This window comes from Mobula hypostoma, chromosome 8, assembly GCF_963921235.1.
Source record: "Mobula hypostoma chromosome 8, sMobHyp1.1, whole genome shotgun sequence".
In the NCBI taxonomy this organism is placed as follows: Eukaryota; Metazoa; Chordata; class Chondrichthyes; order Myliobatiformes; family Myliobatidae; genus Mobula; species Mobula hypostoma.
In genome coordinates this window covers 293,866-309,401 of record NC_086104.1, presented here as the reverse complement: position 1 = coordinate 309,401, position 15,536 = coordinate 293,866, and the positions used below count along the sequence as shown (strand labels likewise).

The following is a 15,536-nucleotide window of genomic DNA, read 5'->3' as shown; positions in this document are numbered from 1 at the left end:
TGATTGGCTGGAGGCAAAGAGTGGGAAGAAAGCGAGCCTCTTCTGGTTGGCTGCTGGTGATTAGTGGTGTTTCACAGGGCTCTGTAGAAACAGTTCCACCAGACCTAGTAGCTAAGTCACACATGAAGGCCAGGAGCTGGACTTGCTTGTCAGAGGCTATTTGAGGCACATACAATTGGGAACATTTAATTGGTAGTGGGAACTTGTCGTCATTACCACCCCTCGCTATAGCCACTTTAAGGAACCACTTTACGTTATATGTCAATGATTTGAATGATGTTGCTTTGTTGCAAAGTTTGCAGACAATATGAAGGTAGGCGGAGGGGCATATCGTCTTGAGGACATAGAGAGGCTATAGAAGGAATTAGACAGATGAGGAGAATGGGCAAAGAAGAGGCAGATGGAATACAGTGTCGGGAAGTGTTTGGTCATGCACTTCGGTAGAAGAAATGAAAGCGTTGATTATTTTCTAAATGGAGAGAAAATACTGTGGTAAGGTAGGCAAATGCATTATTAGCATTCATTTCAAGAGGACAAGAATATAAAAGCAGAGTGTAATGTTGAGACACTGCTGAAGCCTCACTTGAAGTATTGTGAGCAGGTTTGGGCCCCTTATGTGGTGGAGCTTGTTAAGTGTGTTCTGGAAGGTTTCCGTAAGTCCATAAGACATAGGAGCAAAATTAGGCCTTTTGGCCCATCGAGTCTGCTCCATCATTCAGTCATGGCTGATCCTTTTTTTTCCTCCTCAACCCCAATTCCTGGCCATCTCACCGTAACCCTTGACCCTTCTTGATGCCATGTCCAATCAAGAAGCTATCAATCTCTGCCTTAAATACACCCAAAGATCTGGTCTCCACAATCGCACGTGGCAACAAATTCCACAGATTCACCATACTCTGGCTAAAGAAATTTCTCCGCATCTCTGTTTTGAGTGGACACCCCTCTATGCTGAGACTGCGTCCTCTTGTCCTAGACTCTCCCACCATGGGAAACATAACTTCCACATCTACTCTGTCTAGGCCTTTCAACATTCAAAAGGTTTCAATGAAATTCTCCCTCATCCTAAATTCCAGCAAGTACAGCCCCAGAGCCGTCAGATGTTCCTCATATGAAACCCTTTCATTCCTGGAATCATCCTTATGAACCTCCTCTGGACACCTTCCAATGCCAGCACATCTTTTTTAAGATGAGGAGCCCAAAACTGTTCACAATACTCAAGGTGAGGCCTCACCAGTGCTTTATAAAGCCTCAGCATCACATCCCTGCTCTTGTATTCCAGACCTCTTGAAATGAATGCGAACATTGCATTTGCCTTCCTCAACACTGACTTAATCTACAAGTTAACCTTTAGGGTGTTCTGCACTAGGACTCCCGAGTCCCTTTGCATCTCAGATTTTTGGATTTTCTCCCCGCTTAGGAAATAGTCCACACATTTATTTCTACTACCAAAGTGCATGATCATGCATTTTCCAACAATATATTTCATTTGCCACTTTCTTGCCCGTTCTTCTAATCTGTCTAAGTCCTTCTGCAGCCTACATGTTTCCTCAACATTACTTTCCCCTCCACCAACCTTTGTATCATCTTCAAACTTGGCAACAAAGCCATCTATCCTTGAACTGCAGCATACAGTGGTGCTAGAAAGTCTGTGAACCTGTAGAATTTTCTCTTTTTCTGCATAAGTATAACCAAAAATGTGATCAGATCCTCACATGTCCTAAAACTAGATTAAAAGAAACCAATTAAATAAATAACACAAAAACATTATACTTGTTCATTTATTTATTTAAAAAAATGATCTAATATTCAGCACAGCTTTGTGGGCCAGAGGGCCTGTATTGTGCTGTAGGTTTTCTATTACATGTATTTGTTGGGAAAGTTATGTGAACCTTTGCTTTCAGTAACTGGTGTGACCCTCATGTACAGAAATCACTTCAACCAAACATTTCCGGTAACTGTTAATCAGTCCTGCCCGTTGGCTTGGAGGATGAGGGCCGTTCCTCCTTACAAAACTGCTTCAACTCTGGGAATTGGGGGGCTTCCTCGCACGAACTGCTTGCTTCAGGTCCTTCCACAGCATTTCAATAGGATTATGGTCAGGACTTTGACTCAGCCACTCCAAACCACGAATTTTCTTCTTTTTAAACCATTCTGTTGTTGATTTACTCTTGTCTTTCAGATCATTATCTTATTGCATTATCCAACTTCTATTAAGCTCCAGGTAACGGACTGCTACCCTAACATCCTCTTGTAAAATGTCTTGATAGAACTTTGAATGAATTGTTCCCTCAATAGTTGCAAGCTTTCTTGGCCCTGAGGCAGTGAAACAGCCCCAAACCATGATGTTCCTTCCACCATGCTTCACGGTTGGGATGAAGGTTTTTCTCATCAGGCCATAGAACATTGTCCCAGAAATGTTTTAGAACATCCTGGTTGTCTTCTGCAAACTTGAGACGTGCAGCAATGTTTTTTTTTGGAAAGCAGTGGTTTTCTCTGTGGTGTCTTTCCATGAACACCATTCTTGTTCAGTGTTTTTCTTATATGGACAGATGACCAGAGATTTTAGAGATTTCCTATTGAGGGGAATGGCCACAGGGGTGCCCTGCACGAATGGCCTGTTCACATTTCCATTTCTCCTGACAGTCACCCAGCTACTCACCTCCTGCAACTTTGGTGTGACTACTTCTGTAACTTATCAATTATCTCCTCACTCTCCCGTACAAGCCGAATATCATCCAGCTGCTGCTCCAGATCCCTAACATGGTCTTCAAGGGATGTCTTTGTTTTCTGAAGCTGTGTCTTTCGCCGCCCCTCGTGATTTTATACACCTCTATAAGGTCATCTTTCCAAAGAATAAAGTATTTGCTTGCCTAACCTCTCCTTATAGTTCATGTTCTGGAGTCCTGACAGCACTCTCGTAAATCTTCTTTGCACCCTTTCCAGTTTGATTGCATCTTTCCTCTAACCAAAGCTGTACACAACAGCTGTGCCAGTTGTTGTTGTCTTTAGCCCACCTTCCTGATTAAGGAAGATTTTTTGGGCACATTTAACAAGTTCCACCCCATCCAAACCCTTTGCATGATGCGTGATCCATATTAGGGTAGTTAAGTTAAAATCTCCCACTCACTACCCTATTCTGCTTCCTGCTATCTACAGTCTCCCTCCATCTCGGCTCTTAATTCCCACTGATTATTGCGGGCCTGTAGTACAGACCCATCAAAGTGTTTAACTCTTCCTTCTGTCCACATGTCCTCACGGAACAATCCCCCTGAAAATCCCCTCTAAGCACTGCTGTTATATCCTCACTCATCAGAAGGGGAAAAGCCCCTTCCCCATCACCCCCACAGAACGTAGAACAATACAGAAGAGGAACAGGCCCTTCAGCCCACATTGAATTGACTTTATTTCTTACATCCGTCACAGACATGAGGATCTTTACGTTATGTCTCCATCTCAATGTGCAATCATAGTAATTCATAATAAATAGAACAGTCAATCTAATATAGACTACACTGAAATCAGCGTGAGTTCATCAGTCTGATGGCCTGGTGGAAGAAACTATCCTGGAGCCTGTTGGTCCTGGCTTTTATGCTGTGGTACCGTTTCCTGGATGGTAGTAGCTGGAATAGATTGTGGTTGGGGTGACTCAGGTCCCCAATAGTTCTATTGGCCCTTTTTACAACCTGTCTTTGTAAATGTCCTGAATCATGGTAAGTTCACAACTACAGATGCGCTGGGCTGTCCGCACCACTCTCATGTCATGATTTACTTTATACACTGCTGTAAGGTTACCCTCAATCTCATTTGTGCCTGAACAAGCTCAGATGAAACTAATTCTCTTCACCTGTACGTGATCCATCTTACTCTATTCCCGGTATATTCATGTGTCTATCAACAGCTTATAAATAGCACTGTTGTATCTTGCTGCACCGCTCGCCAGCAATACATTCCAGGCACCTACCACACTCTGTGTAAACAACAAAACTTGTCCCTCTCACTTTCAATGTATGCTTTCTAGTACTTGATACTTCTACCCCGGGAAAAAGATAGTTTGTCTTCCCTATCTATACTTCTCATAATCTTATATACCCTTCGGATCTCCTCTCAGTCTCCACTGCTCCAGAGAAGATAACTCAAGTTTGTCCAACCTCTCATTATAGCTCAAAGCGGAGGTTGATAGGTTCTTGACTGACCATAAGATATAGGAGCAGAAGTAGGCCATTCGGCCCATTGAGTCTGCTCCGCCATTCAGTCATGGGCTGATCCAATTCTTCCAGTCATCCTCACTCCCCTGCCTTCTCCCCATACCCTTTGATGCCTTGGCTAATCAAGAACCCATCTATTTATGCCTTAAATACACCGAAGACATGGCCTCCACAGCTGCTCATGACAACAAATTCCACAGATTTACCACTCTCTGACTAAAGTAATTTCTCCGCATCTCTGTTCTAAATGGACGTCCTTCAATCCAAGTTGTGCCCTCTTGTCCTAGACTCCCCTACCATGGGAAATAACTTGGCCATATCTAATCTGTTCAGGCCTTTTAACATTCGGAATGTTTCTGTGAGATTCCCCTCATTCTCCTGAACTCCAGGGAACACAGCCCAAGAGCTGCCAGAGGTTCCTCATACTGTAACCCTTTCATTCCTGGAATCATTCTTGTGAATCTTTTCTGAACCGTCTCCAATGTCAGCACATTCTTTCTAAAATAAGGAGCCCAAAACTGCACACAATGGTGAGGGCATCAAGGGTTATGGGGAGAATGCAGGAAAATGGGGTTGAAAGGGATAATAAATCAGCCATGATGGAATAGCAGAGCAGACTTGATGGGCTGAATGGCCTAATTCTGCCCCTGTGTCTTATGTCCCCTAGTCTAGGGAGCATTGTGGTGATCCTACTTTATACTAAGTGCAGCCTAGCCAAAGTTTTATACGGCTGCAAAATGACTTTCTGACTCTCATACTCAGTGCCCTGACGAATGAAGGCAAGTATGCCATACAACTTCTTTAGTACACTATCTACTTGTGTGGCTACTTTTAGTGAGCAATGGTCTTAGACCCCAAGATTTCTCTGCACATGAAAACTATTAAGGTGTTGCCATTAACTGTATACTTACCCCTTGCATTAAACCTTCTAAAATGTAACACCTTGTAGCGGTGTGCTACACACAGCGCTAGAATAACCACACGGAGTCGGTGAGTTAGAGTTACAATGAAAGAGATTTATTCAAACTTCGCGGCCTGCTTTAAAGCCTTCCTGGTCCCGCCCTCCCTGGGGCGGGACTGCTGTGGGGAATGCATATTCCCAGACCCTTTCTGCGCGCGGGATTGTCCTCCTGCTGGTGAAGATGGCCTGGCGCCCTTTTTGGGGCTGGCCCTCTGTCTGCATGCGCTGTTGTGAGCCAGTTCGTGGGTGCCAGAAAGTGGGTCGCCACATAATCCCCCCCCCCCAGAACCGGCGATACCTCCCCCAATGTCCACAGTCTGGATCGGCCTCTGTTTGGGAGGTCTGCCCCTGCGCCGCGGTGCCTGAGCCTGGACCGGCTGTGCCAAGTCCACATGGGCCGGTTTGAGTCGGTCTACTGTGAAAACCTCCCCTTTCCCCCCAATGTCCAGCACGAACGTGGACCCGTTGTTCCTGATCACCTTAAACGGCCCCTCGTAGGGCTGCTGTAGCGGTGCCCGGTGTCCGCCCCGTCGTACAAAAAGAAACTTACAGTTCTGCAGGTCTTTGGGTACGCAGGTCGGGCTCTGTCCGTGCTGTGAAGTGGGGATGGGGGCCAGGTTACCGAGCCTCTCCCGTAGTCTGTCCAGGACTGCTGTGGGTTCTTCCTCTTGCCCCCTTGGGGCTGGTATGAACTCTCCTGGGACTACCAGGGGTGCGCCGTACACCAACTCAGCCGACGAGTTGTGCAGATCCTCTTTGGGCGCCGTGCGGATTCCGAGCAGGACCCAGGGAAGCTTGTCCACCCAGTTAGGCCCCTCCAGGCGGGCCATGAGAGTCGATTTCAGGTGACGGTGGAAGCGCTCCACTAGTCCGTTCGACTGTGGGTGGTAGGCAGTTGTGTGGTGTAGCTGAGATCCTAAAAGCCGACCACAGGCTGGAGGTGAACTAGGCGCCCCTGTCGGAGGTAATGTGGTCCGGTACCCCGAAGCGGGCTACCCAGGTTGCGATCAGTGCTTGGGCGCAGGATTCGGAGGTGGTGTCGGTGAGCGGGACTGCCTCTGGCCATCTGGTGAACCGGTCTATCATAGTTAGGAGATACCGCGCTCCTCGTGACACTGGCAGGGGCCCCACGATATCCACATGGATGTGGTCGAACCTCCGGCGGGTGGGTTCGAACTACTGCGGCGGAGCCTTGGTATGCCGCTGCACCTTGGCCGTTTGGCACTGCATGCACGTTTTGGCCCATTCACTGACCTGTTTACGCAGTCCATGCCACACGAACCTGTTGGCGACCAGCCGGACGGTCGTCCTGATGGAGGGGTGCGCTAAGTTGTGAATGGACTCGAAAACCTGCCGGCGCCAGGCTGCTGGGACGACGGGGCGGGGTTGGACGGTAGCTACGTCACATAGTAGGGTCCTCTCACCTGGGCCTACGGGGAGGTCTTGGAGCTGCAAACTGGAGACTGCAGTCCTGTAACTGGGGATCTCAGCGTCTGCCTGCTGTGCCTCTGCCAGCGCTGCATAATCCACCCCCTGGGACAGGGCCTGTATGGTAGGTCTGGAAAGTGCGTCCGCCACGACGTTGTCCTTTCCAGAGACATGCCGGATGTCCGTCGTGTACTCGGAGATGTAGGACAGATGTCACTGCTGGCGGGACGACCAGGGGTCGGACACCTTCATGAACGCAAAGGTAAGCCGTTTGTGGTCAGTGAACGCGGTGAAGGGCCTACCTTCTAAGAAGTACCTGAAATGCCGGATTGCCAGGTATAGTGCCAATAGCTCCCGGTTGAAAGCACTGTATTTGAGTTCAGGTGGTCGTAGGTGTTTGCTGAAGAACGCCAGGGGTTGCCAGCGGCCCTCAATGAGTTGTTCCAGCACTCCACCGACCGCTGTGTTGGATGCGTCCACTGTGAGGGCAGTAGGAACGTCCGTTCAGGGGTGCACTAGCATCGCGGCATTTGCCAAGGCTTCTTTGGTTTTAATGAAAGCGATTGCGACCTCTTCGTCCCAGGTAATGTCCTTGCCCTTACCCGACATTAGAGTGAACAGGGGTCGCATGGTTCGGGCTGCTGAGTGGAGGAAACGGTGGTAGAAATTCACCATACCCACGAATTCCTGCAGGCCTTTGATTGTGTTGGGTTGGGGGAAGTTGCGGACCGCGTCTACCTTGGCGGGCAGCGGGGTTGCTCCGTCTTTAGTAATCCTGTGGCCCAGGAAGTCGATGGTGTCGAGTCCGAACTGGCATTTGGCTGGGTTGATTGTAAGGCCGAATTCGCTCAGGCGGGAGTAGAGCTGGCGGAGGTGGGACAGATGCTCCTGCCGACTACTGCTGGCTATGAGGATGTCGTCCAAATAGATGAATGCAAAGTCCAGGTCGCGTCCCACTGCGTCCATTAACTGCTGGAAAGTCTGTGCAGCATTCTTTAGACCAAACGGCATTCGGAGGAATTCGAAAAGTCCGAACGGGGTGATAAGTGCTGTTTTGGGGACGTCGTCCGGATGTACAGGGATTTGATGGTATCCCTGGACGAGGTCTACCTTGGAAAAGATCCTTGCGCCGTGTAGGTTTGCTGCGAAGTCTTGAATGTACGGCACAGGGTAGCGGTCTGGCGTTGTAGCCTCGTTCAGTCTGCAGTAGTCACCGCATGGTCCCCAGCCCCCCGTTGCCTTGGGCACTATGTGAAGGGGGGAGGCCCATGGGCTGTCGGACCGTCGTATGATCCCCAATTCCTCCATCTTCTTGAACTCCTCCTTCGCCAGTCGGAGCTTGTCCGGGGGAAGCCTTCGAGCACGGACGTGGAGGGGTGGTCCCTGGGTCGGGATGTAGTGCTGTATTCCGTGTCTGGGCATGGCTGCCGTGAACTGCGGTGTCAGTACTGATGGGAAATCCGCCAGGACCCTGGTGAATTCGTCGTCGGACAACGTGATGGAGTCCAGGTGTGGGGCTGGCAACTGTGCTTCACCCAGGGAGAACGTTTGAAAAGTCTTGGCGTGGACTAATCGCTTCCCTTGCAGGTCGACCAGCAGGCTGTGGGCTCGTAGAAAATCCGCCCCCAGGAGTGGTTGGGCCACGGCGGCCAGTGTGAAGTCCCATGTGAACCGGCTGGAGCTGAACTGTAGCCGTACTGTGCGGGTGCCGTAGGTTCGTATTGTGCTGCCATTTGCGGCCCTCAGGGTGGGTCCCGGTTCTCTGTTGCGGGTGTCGTAACTCGTTGGAGGTAAGACGCTGATCTCCGCTCCGGTGTCGACCAAAAAGCGGTGTCCCGACTGCTTGTCCCAGACGTACAGGAGGCTGTCCTGATGGCCAGCCGCCGTAGCCATTAGCGGCGGTTGGCCCTGGTGTTTCCCGGGAATTTGCAGGGTGGTCTGCAGCGGCGGCCCTCTGTGCCCCACCGCTGGTGGTAGAAACACCATTGTTTGTTGGGCTCCTCACTCCCGTCGCCGGGTTTTGTAGGCTCTGCTACCAGGCCTGGTCTGGTCTGCCGCTGGGCACGCGGCTTGGTGATCTGTGCGACGGATGCCCCTCTCTCTTTCCTGGCATTCTACAGCACATCTGCTTGGGCCGCCACCTCCCGGGGGTTGCTGAAATCTGCGTCGGACAGCAGCAGGCATATGTCCTCAGGCAGTTGCTCTAGGAACGCCTACTCAAACATAAGGCAGGGTTTGTGTCCTTCAGCCAGGACCAGCATCTCGTTCATTAATGCTGACAGCGGCCTGTCTCCCAAACCATCCAGGTGCATTAAGCGGTGTGCTCGTTCGTGCCGTGAGAGTCCGAAAGTCCTTATGAGCAGGGCTTTGAATGCTGTGTATTTGCCGTCCTCTGGGGGCGACTGTGTAAACTCCTCAACTTGTGCAGCTGTCTCCTGGTCAAGTGAGCTCAGCACGTAGTAGTAGCGAGTGGACTCCGAGGTTACCTGCCGAATGTGGAATTGTGCTTCTGCTTGTTCGAACCATAATTGGGGTCGCAGCGTCCAGAAGCTTGGCAGTTTTAACGAAACTGCGTGAACAGATGCAGCGTCGGTCATCTCTGGTCCAAATATAGTTTGGGCCGTCGGGGTCACCAATTGTAGCAGTGTGCTACACACAGCGCTAAAATAACCACACGGAGTCGGTGAGTTAGAGTTGTGATGAAAGAGATTTATTCAAACTTCGCGGCCTGCTTTAAAGCCTTCCTGTTCCCGCCCTCCCTGGGGCGGCACTGCTGTGGGGAATGCATATTCCCAGACCCTTTCTGCGCGTGGGATTTTCCCCCTGCTGGTGAAGATGGCCTGGCGCCCTTTTTGGGGCCAGCCCTCTGCCTGCGCGCGCTGTTGTGAGCCGGTTCGTGGGTGCCAGAAAGTGGGTCGCCACAACCTTACATTTTCACCTCCTCTGTTACCTGTATTTCTATTGCACCTGTAGCATTTGTGTCCTGGAACTTGGGGTTGCCAGTCCATCTCTTCTTTAACCACATTCCTGTTCATGCTGTAATGTTTCAGTTCCTGAGCCAAACCACAGGCTGAATTGTTCACCTTAAGCCTCTTACTTTGAAAAAGATGCAGTTTAGGCCACCAGTCTTTACTCTCTCTTTGCTGTGTTCCTGGCTGATCTGACTTCTAAACTCACAGCATTTGTCCCCTACTTCTCAACTGCCTCATTTCTGGTCAGAGGTCCTCACCCCTGCCTTCTGGTTGTAACTCTCCTAGGTAGTACGTCATCAGTTGTGCATGAAAGGAGAGACCTCAGTGTGAAAATCTTTGAATGTGGCAAAGTTCATTGAGAAGGCCTTTGGAAAGAAGCAGGGAACCAGATGGTCAGTTGGTCTTAGCTGAAGGAGGATTTAAAATCAGACAAAGTGCTTTAAAAAGATTGTGAAGTCCAGGAGGATGCTGGAAAGAGTCACTGGTAATACTAAGCAGGAGGGATGAGTTACCTGGGAAATTTTGAAGTGGTGGAGAGGAGATGGGAGAGACTGATGGTATTTTGATGAAGTAAAGAGGAAACAAAATTGAATTACTCTGTTCCTTTTTGTTTTGCTGAACACAGCAAGTTTACTACATGAGAGAAACACATGGGATTGTGGTGACTGACTTGGCCTTCCTACCTGATGTCCGTCGAGCCAGGGAGATGACTGGGGAGAGTGAGGCTGCATTGTTGAGTGTGGCTGTAGACAGCCGATGTAAATTGCATCTGGTTCCCAGCAGGCGTAAGTCCCAGATTTATGGAATTCTCTAATCTGTCCTCAGAACAAGCTGTTTGATTGATGCTTTCTTCTCCAAGTTTATAACTCATATGTTAATGTAGAAAGCTGGTTTAGACAGAACATCAGACACCAGGCTGTTCTTCTGTCTCAGGTGTGCTTATTTTCCATCATGTATTGGTTTACCTAACAACACCACATCAGTTAAAGCATGATGCTGAGTCTTATTGTCTCAGCCCGTCGCCATCTCACGCTCTGCCTGCCACCTAGCCCCATGTTGGCTCTGCATTCCTGTAGTGGGGGCTCAAGAGTGATGATTGTGGGGAATGTATTGCACTGTACTGTAATGATGGCCGATAACAACAATAATTTGTTTTACAGAACTGTTCCCTGTCTGGGTGGTGATGCTGCTGTGTGGATTGATCATCGTGCTCACAATTGTCCTTTTGCAGCACCTGTTTCCTGGACTTCTGTAATCTTCTTCCTCAGGAAGATGCTAGTTCAGTTAACATGATCCTAGTAGAACTGGACTGAAATGAACAGCCATGTTGTGGGCTTCTCAACACTCCTTGTGTAAAATGAAATGTCTGTGAGATAGTGCAGGGATATGTTTCGCACTATGCACAAGGACCTTCTATTCGCAATAGCTCCTCAGGCAGTGAATTCCAGATACCAGTAACTACATTTCCTCTGATATTGTGCATCTGTTCACCAGTTAATCCCCCCATAATCATTTCTGTTTATTTTTCTCAATCTCATTAAATTGGTCCTAGATTTTGGATTCATTGATGGAGCCATTGGAATTCTGACACATTTGCGAATAAGTTGAGAAATTCCATGTAAGTCCTGAGTTGTATTGGATCATCAGCAGCCACTGATCTGACTAACATAGGTGGAATTGCAGTGTTCACAGAACAGACTGTATTCACTTACCCCCACCTTCTGTCCCCTTTACCCTGTCCATTTTACTTCCCCAGTATGTAACTACTAATGGCAAAAAGTATGAGGAGCTGGAATTCCTCCTTTAAATAACTTTAACAAATGCAACAAAGTACAAAACTTAAAATGCTATTTCTTCTTTGTCTGAATTCCTCTTCAGCACCCATGGCAACCACAAGTTATGGAGTTAATGTCTTTCTCCAGGGGCACCCGGGCAAGGAAGTAACCTTGAATGAGGGGCAAGATTGGGATGATTGGACATTTTGTTCAGGCCCAGGACCAAACTGACCAGAAGGTCCCTTAACAAGCTTGGCTGTCCAAAGATCAACAGTGTGGCTCTGAGGCATAATCCGAACAGGAACAGCTCTTTAAAATGTGCAAAGGGGGCTGTCATTTTATATACAAATTGATATGCACTGAAAGTGCAGGTGGCCTGAATTTTTAAAAATCTGTTAAAATCAGTTAAACTGTACAAAATGGAAACAGCCCTTCAGTCCATATGTGGCCATGCTAACCAGTAAGTATATCCAAGGTAGTCTCATTTTTTAAGAACTTAACACCATAAGACATACGAGCAGATATAGGCAATTTGGCCCATCGAGTCCGCTCCGCCATTCAATCGTGGCTGATCCTTTTATTCCCCCTCCTCAACCCCACTTCCCGGCCTTCTCCCTGTAACCTTTGATGCCATGTCAAATCAAGGACCTATCAACCTCTGCCTTAAATACACCCAATGACCTGGCCTCTACAGCTGCCTGTGGTAATATATTCCACAAATTCACTACTCACTGGCTAAAGAAATTTCTCCACATCTCTGTTTTAAGTTGATGCCCCTCTATCCTGAGGCTGTGCCCTCTTATCCAAGACTCCCCCACCCCTCAACATTTGAAAGGTTTCAAAGAGATCCTCCCCATCCTTCTTATTTCCAGTCAGTACAGACCCAGAGCTTCAAGTGTTCCTCTTATTGAAGGCCTTTCATTCCCATAATCATCTTTGTGACCTCCTCTAGACCCTCTCCAATGGGTGCCAGCACATCTTTTCTTAGATAAGGAGCCCAAAACTGTTCACAATAGTCAAGGTGAGGCCTTACCAATGCCTTATAAAGCCTCAGCATCACATCGCTGCTCTTGTATTCTAGACCTCTTGAAATGAATGCTAACATAACATTTGCCTTCCTCACTACCAACTCTACCTGCAAGTTAACCTTTAGGCTCTTCAGCACAAGGACTCCCAAATACCTGTACATCCCAAATTTTTGGATTTTCTCCCTGTTTGGAAAATAGTCTATATATTTATTTCTACCACCAAAGTATATGACCATGCATTTTCCAACATTGTATTTCATTTGCCACTTTCTTGCCCATTTTCCAAACCTGCAGCCTACCTGTTTCCTCAACTACTTGCTGCTCCACCAATCTTCTCATCATCTCCAAATTTGCCAGCAAAACCATCTATTCCATCATCTAAATCATTTATATACAGCGTAAAAAGAAGTGGGCCCCTGTGGAACAACACTAGTCACTGGCAGCCAAGCAGAAAAGGATCCTTTTAGATTATGAGAACACTCAGTCCTCTTTTATTGTCATTTAGAAATGCATACATGTATTAAGAAATGATACAATGTTTTTTGATTCGAAGAAGGAGTCTGAGAGTCTGAGTGGGAGTGCCGAAAAAGAGATTTTTGAAATTTTCGTTATTTTTTTTTCTCCAACGGCTTTCTGAGAGGCGGGACTGCGCAGGCGTGTGACGTCGGGCAGTGCAGCGCGGCAGATTTAAAAGGGCAGACATCCTGCTTCGGATTTGATTCGAAGAAGGAGTCTGAGAGTCTGAGTGGGAGTGCCGAAAAAGAGATTTTTGAAATTTTCGTTATTTTTTTTTCTCCAACGGCTTTCTGAGAGGCGGGACTGCGCAGGCGTGTGACGTAGGGCAGTGCAGCGCGGCAGATTTACAAGGAACAGAGCCTCATAGAGCGGGCAGCGTAGTTTGCGGGCGGCGGAGTGAGCCGGGAGCAGAGTGAAGACTTAAGGGCTTCAGCTCACCGGGCTTAGGCGGAAGCGGGTGAGGCGAGGAAGGTTTGACATTCATTTTCTGTTGCTATTTGAGGAGAGGGGCATTATGACTGTGAGGGCAGTTTGCTGTTCTCGGTGTCGGATGTGGGAGGCCCTGGAGTCTCCAAGCCTCCCGGACGTCTACATCTGCGCCAAGTGCATCGAGATGCAGCTCCTAAGGGACCGCGTTACGGAACTGGAGCTGCAGCTCGATGACCTTCGTCTGGTCAGGGAGAGTGAGGAGGTGATAGAGAGGAGTGGAAGGCAGGTGGTCACGCCGGGGCCACGGGAGGCAGACAAGTGGGTCACGGTTAGGAGGGGGAAGGGGAAAAGGAAGGTGATGGGGAGTACCCCGGCGGCTGTGCCCCTTAACAACAGGTACTCCTGTTTGAGTACTGTTGGGGGGGACAGCTTACCCGGGGGAAGCGACAGTGGCCCTGCCTCCGGCACAGAGTCTGGCCCTGTAGCTCAGAAGGGTAGGGCAAGGAAGAGGAGGGCAGTTGTGATAGGGGACTCGATAGTAAGGGGGTCAGATAGGCGATTCTGTGGACGCAGTCCAGAGACTCGGATGGTAGTTTGCCTCCCTGGTGCCAGGGTCCGGGATATTTCTGATCGTGTCCAAGATATCCTGAAGTGGGAGGGTGAAGAGCCAGAGGTCCTGGTACATATAGGTACCAATGACATAGGTAGGAAAAGGGATGAGGTCCTGAAAGAAGAATATAGGGAGCTAGGAAGGGAGTTGAGAAAAAGGACCGCAAAGGTAGTAATCTCGGGATTACTGCCTGTGCCACGCGACAGTGAGAGTAGGAATGCGATGAGGTGGAGGATAAATGCGTGGCTGAGGGATTGGAGCAGGGGGCAGGGATTCAAGTTTTTGGATCATTGGGACCTCTTTTGGCGCAGGTGTGACCTGTACAAAAAGGACGGGTTACACTTAAATCCTCGGGGGACCAATATCCTGGCAGGGAGATTAGCGGGGGCTACTGAGGTGACTTTAAACTAGAATGGTTGGGGGGTGGGAATCAAATTAAAGCGGCTAGGTGTGAGGAGGTTAGTTCACAACAGAGGGATGGGAACCAGTGCAGAGAGACAGAGGGGTGTAAAGTGAGCGTAGAAGCAAAAAGTACAAAGGGGAAAAGTAAAAGTGGCAGGCCGACAAATCCAGGGCAAGCATTAAAAAGGGCTAAGAGAGTTGTAAAAGAGTGCCTGAAGGCTTTATGTGTCAATGCAAGGAGCATTCGTAATAAGGTGGATGAATTGAAAGTGCAGATTGTTATTAATGATTATGATATAGTTGGGATCACAGAGACATGGCTCCAGGGTGACCAGGGATGGGAGCTCAACGTTCAGGGATATTCAATATTCAGGAGGGATAGACACGAAGGAAGGGGAGGTGGGGTGGCGTTGCTGGTTAAAAAAGAGATTAACGCAATAGAAAGGAAGGACATAAGCCGGGAAGATGTGGAATCGATATGGGTAGAGCTGCGTAACACTAAGGGGCAGAAGACGCTGGTGGGAGTTGTGTACAGGCCACCTAACAGTAGTAGTGAGGTCGGAGATGGTATTAAACAGGAAATTAGAAATGTGTGCAATAAAGGAACAGCAGTTATAATGGGTGACTTCAATCTACATGTAGACTGGGTGAACCAAATTGGTAAAGGTGCTGAGGAAGAGGATTTCTTGGAATGTATGCGGGATGGTTTTTTGAACCAACATGTCGAGGAACCGACTAGAGAGCAGGCTATTCTGGACTGGGTTTTGAGCAATGAGGAAGGGTTAATTAGCAATCTTGTCGTGAGAGGCCCCTTGGGTAAGAGTGACCATAATATGGTGGAATTCTTCATTAACATGGAGAGTGACGTAGTTAATTCAGAAACAAAGGTTCTGAACTTAAAGAGGGGTAACTTTGAAGGTATGAGACATGAATTAGCTAAGATAGACTGGCAAATGACACTTCAGGGATTGACGGTGGATATGCAATGGCAGGCATTTAAAGGTTGCATGGATGAACTACAACAATTGTTCATCCCAGTTTGGCAAAAGAATAAATCAAGGAAGGTAGTGCACCCGTGGCTGACAAGAGAAATTAGGGATAGTATCAATTCCAAAGAAGTAGCATACAAATTAGCCAGAGAAAGTGGCTCACCTGAGGACTGGGAGAAATTCAGAGTTCAGCAGAGGAGGACAAAGGGCTTAATTAGGAA

The 15,536-nt window shown here is 48.4% G+C and overlaps 1 protein-coding gene across 3 annotated transcripts in view; it reads left to right on the top strand.

The window, feature by feature from the left end:
* preb (prolactin regulatory element binding) overlaps positions 1-11,386 on the top strand; it is a 70,101-nt gene extending 58,715 nt beyond the window's left edge. Inside the window, exons 8-9 of one of the 3 annotated variants that reach the window (XM_063055360.1) lie at positions 10,192-10,351; positions 10,727-11,381. In XM_063055360.1, the coding sequence (XP_062911430.1) occupies positions 10,192-10,351; positions 10,727-10,821 (255 nt within the window). In that variant the 3' untranslated portion in view covers positions 10,822-11,381. Of the gene's footprint in view, positions 1-10,191; positions 10,352-10,726 lie in introns of all 3 variants that reach the window. The other 2 variants (XM_063055359.1, XM_063055361.1) reach the window with 2 other exon arrangements.
* The last annotated feature ends 4,150 nt before the right edge of the window (positions 11,387-15,536 follow it).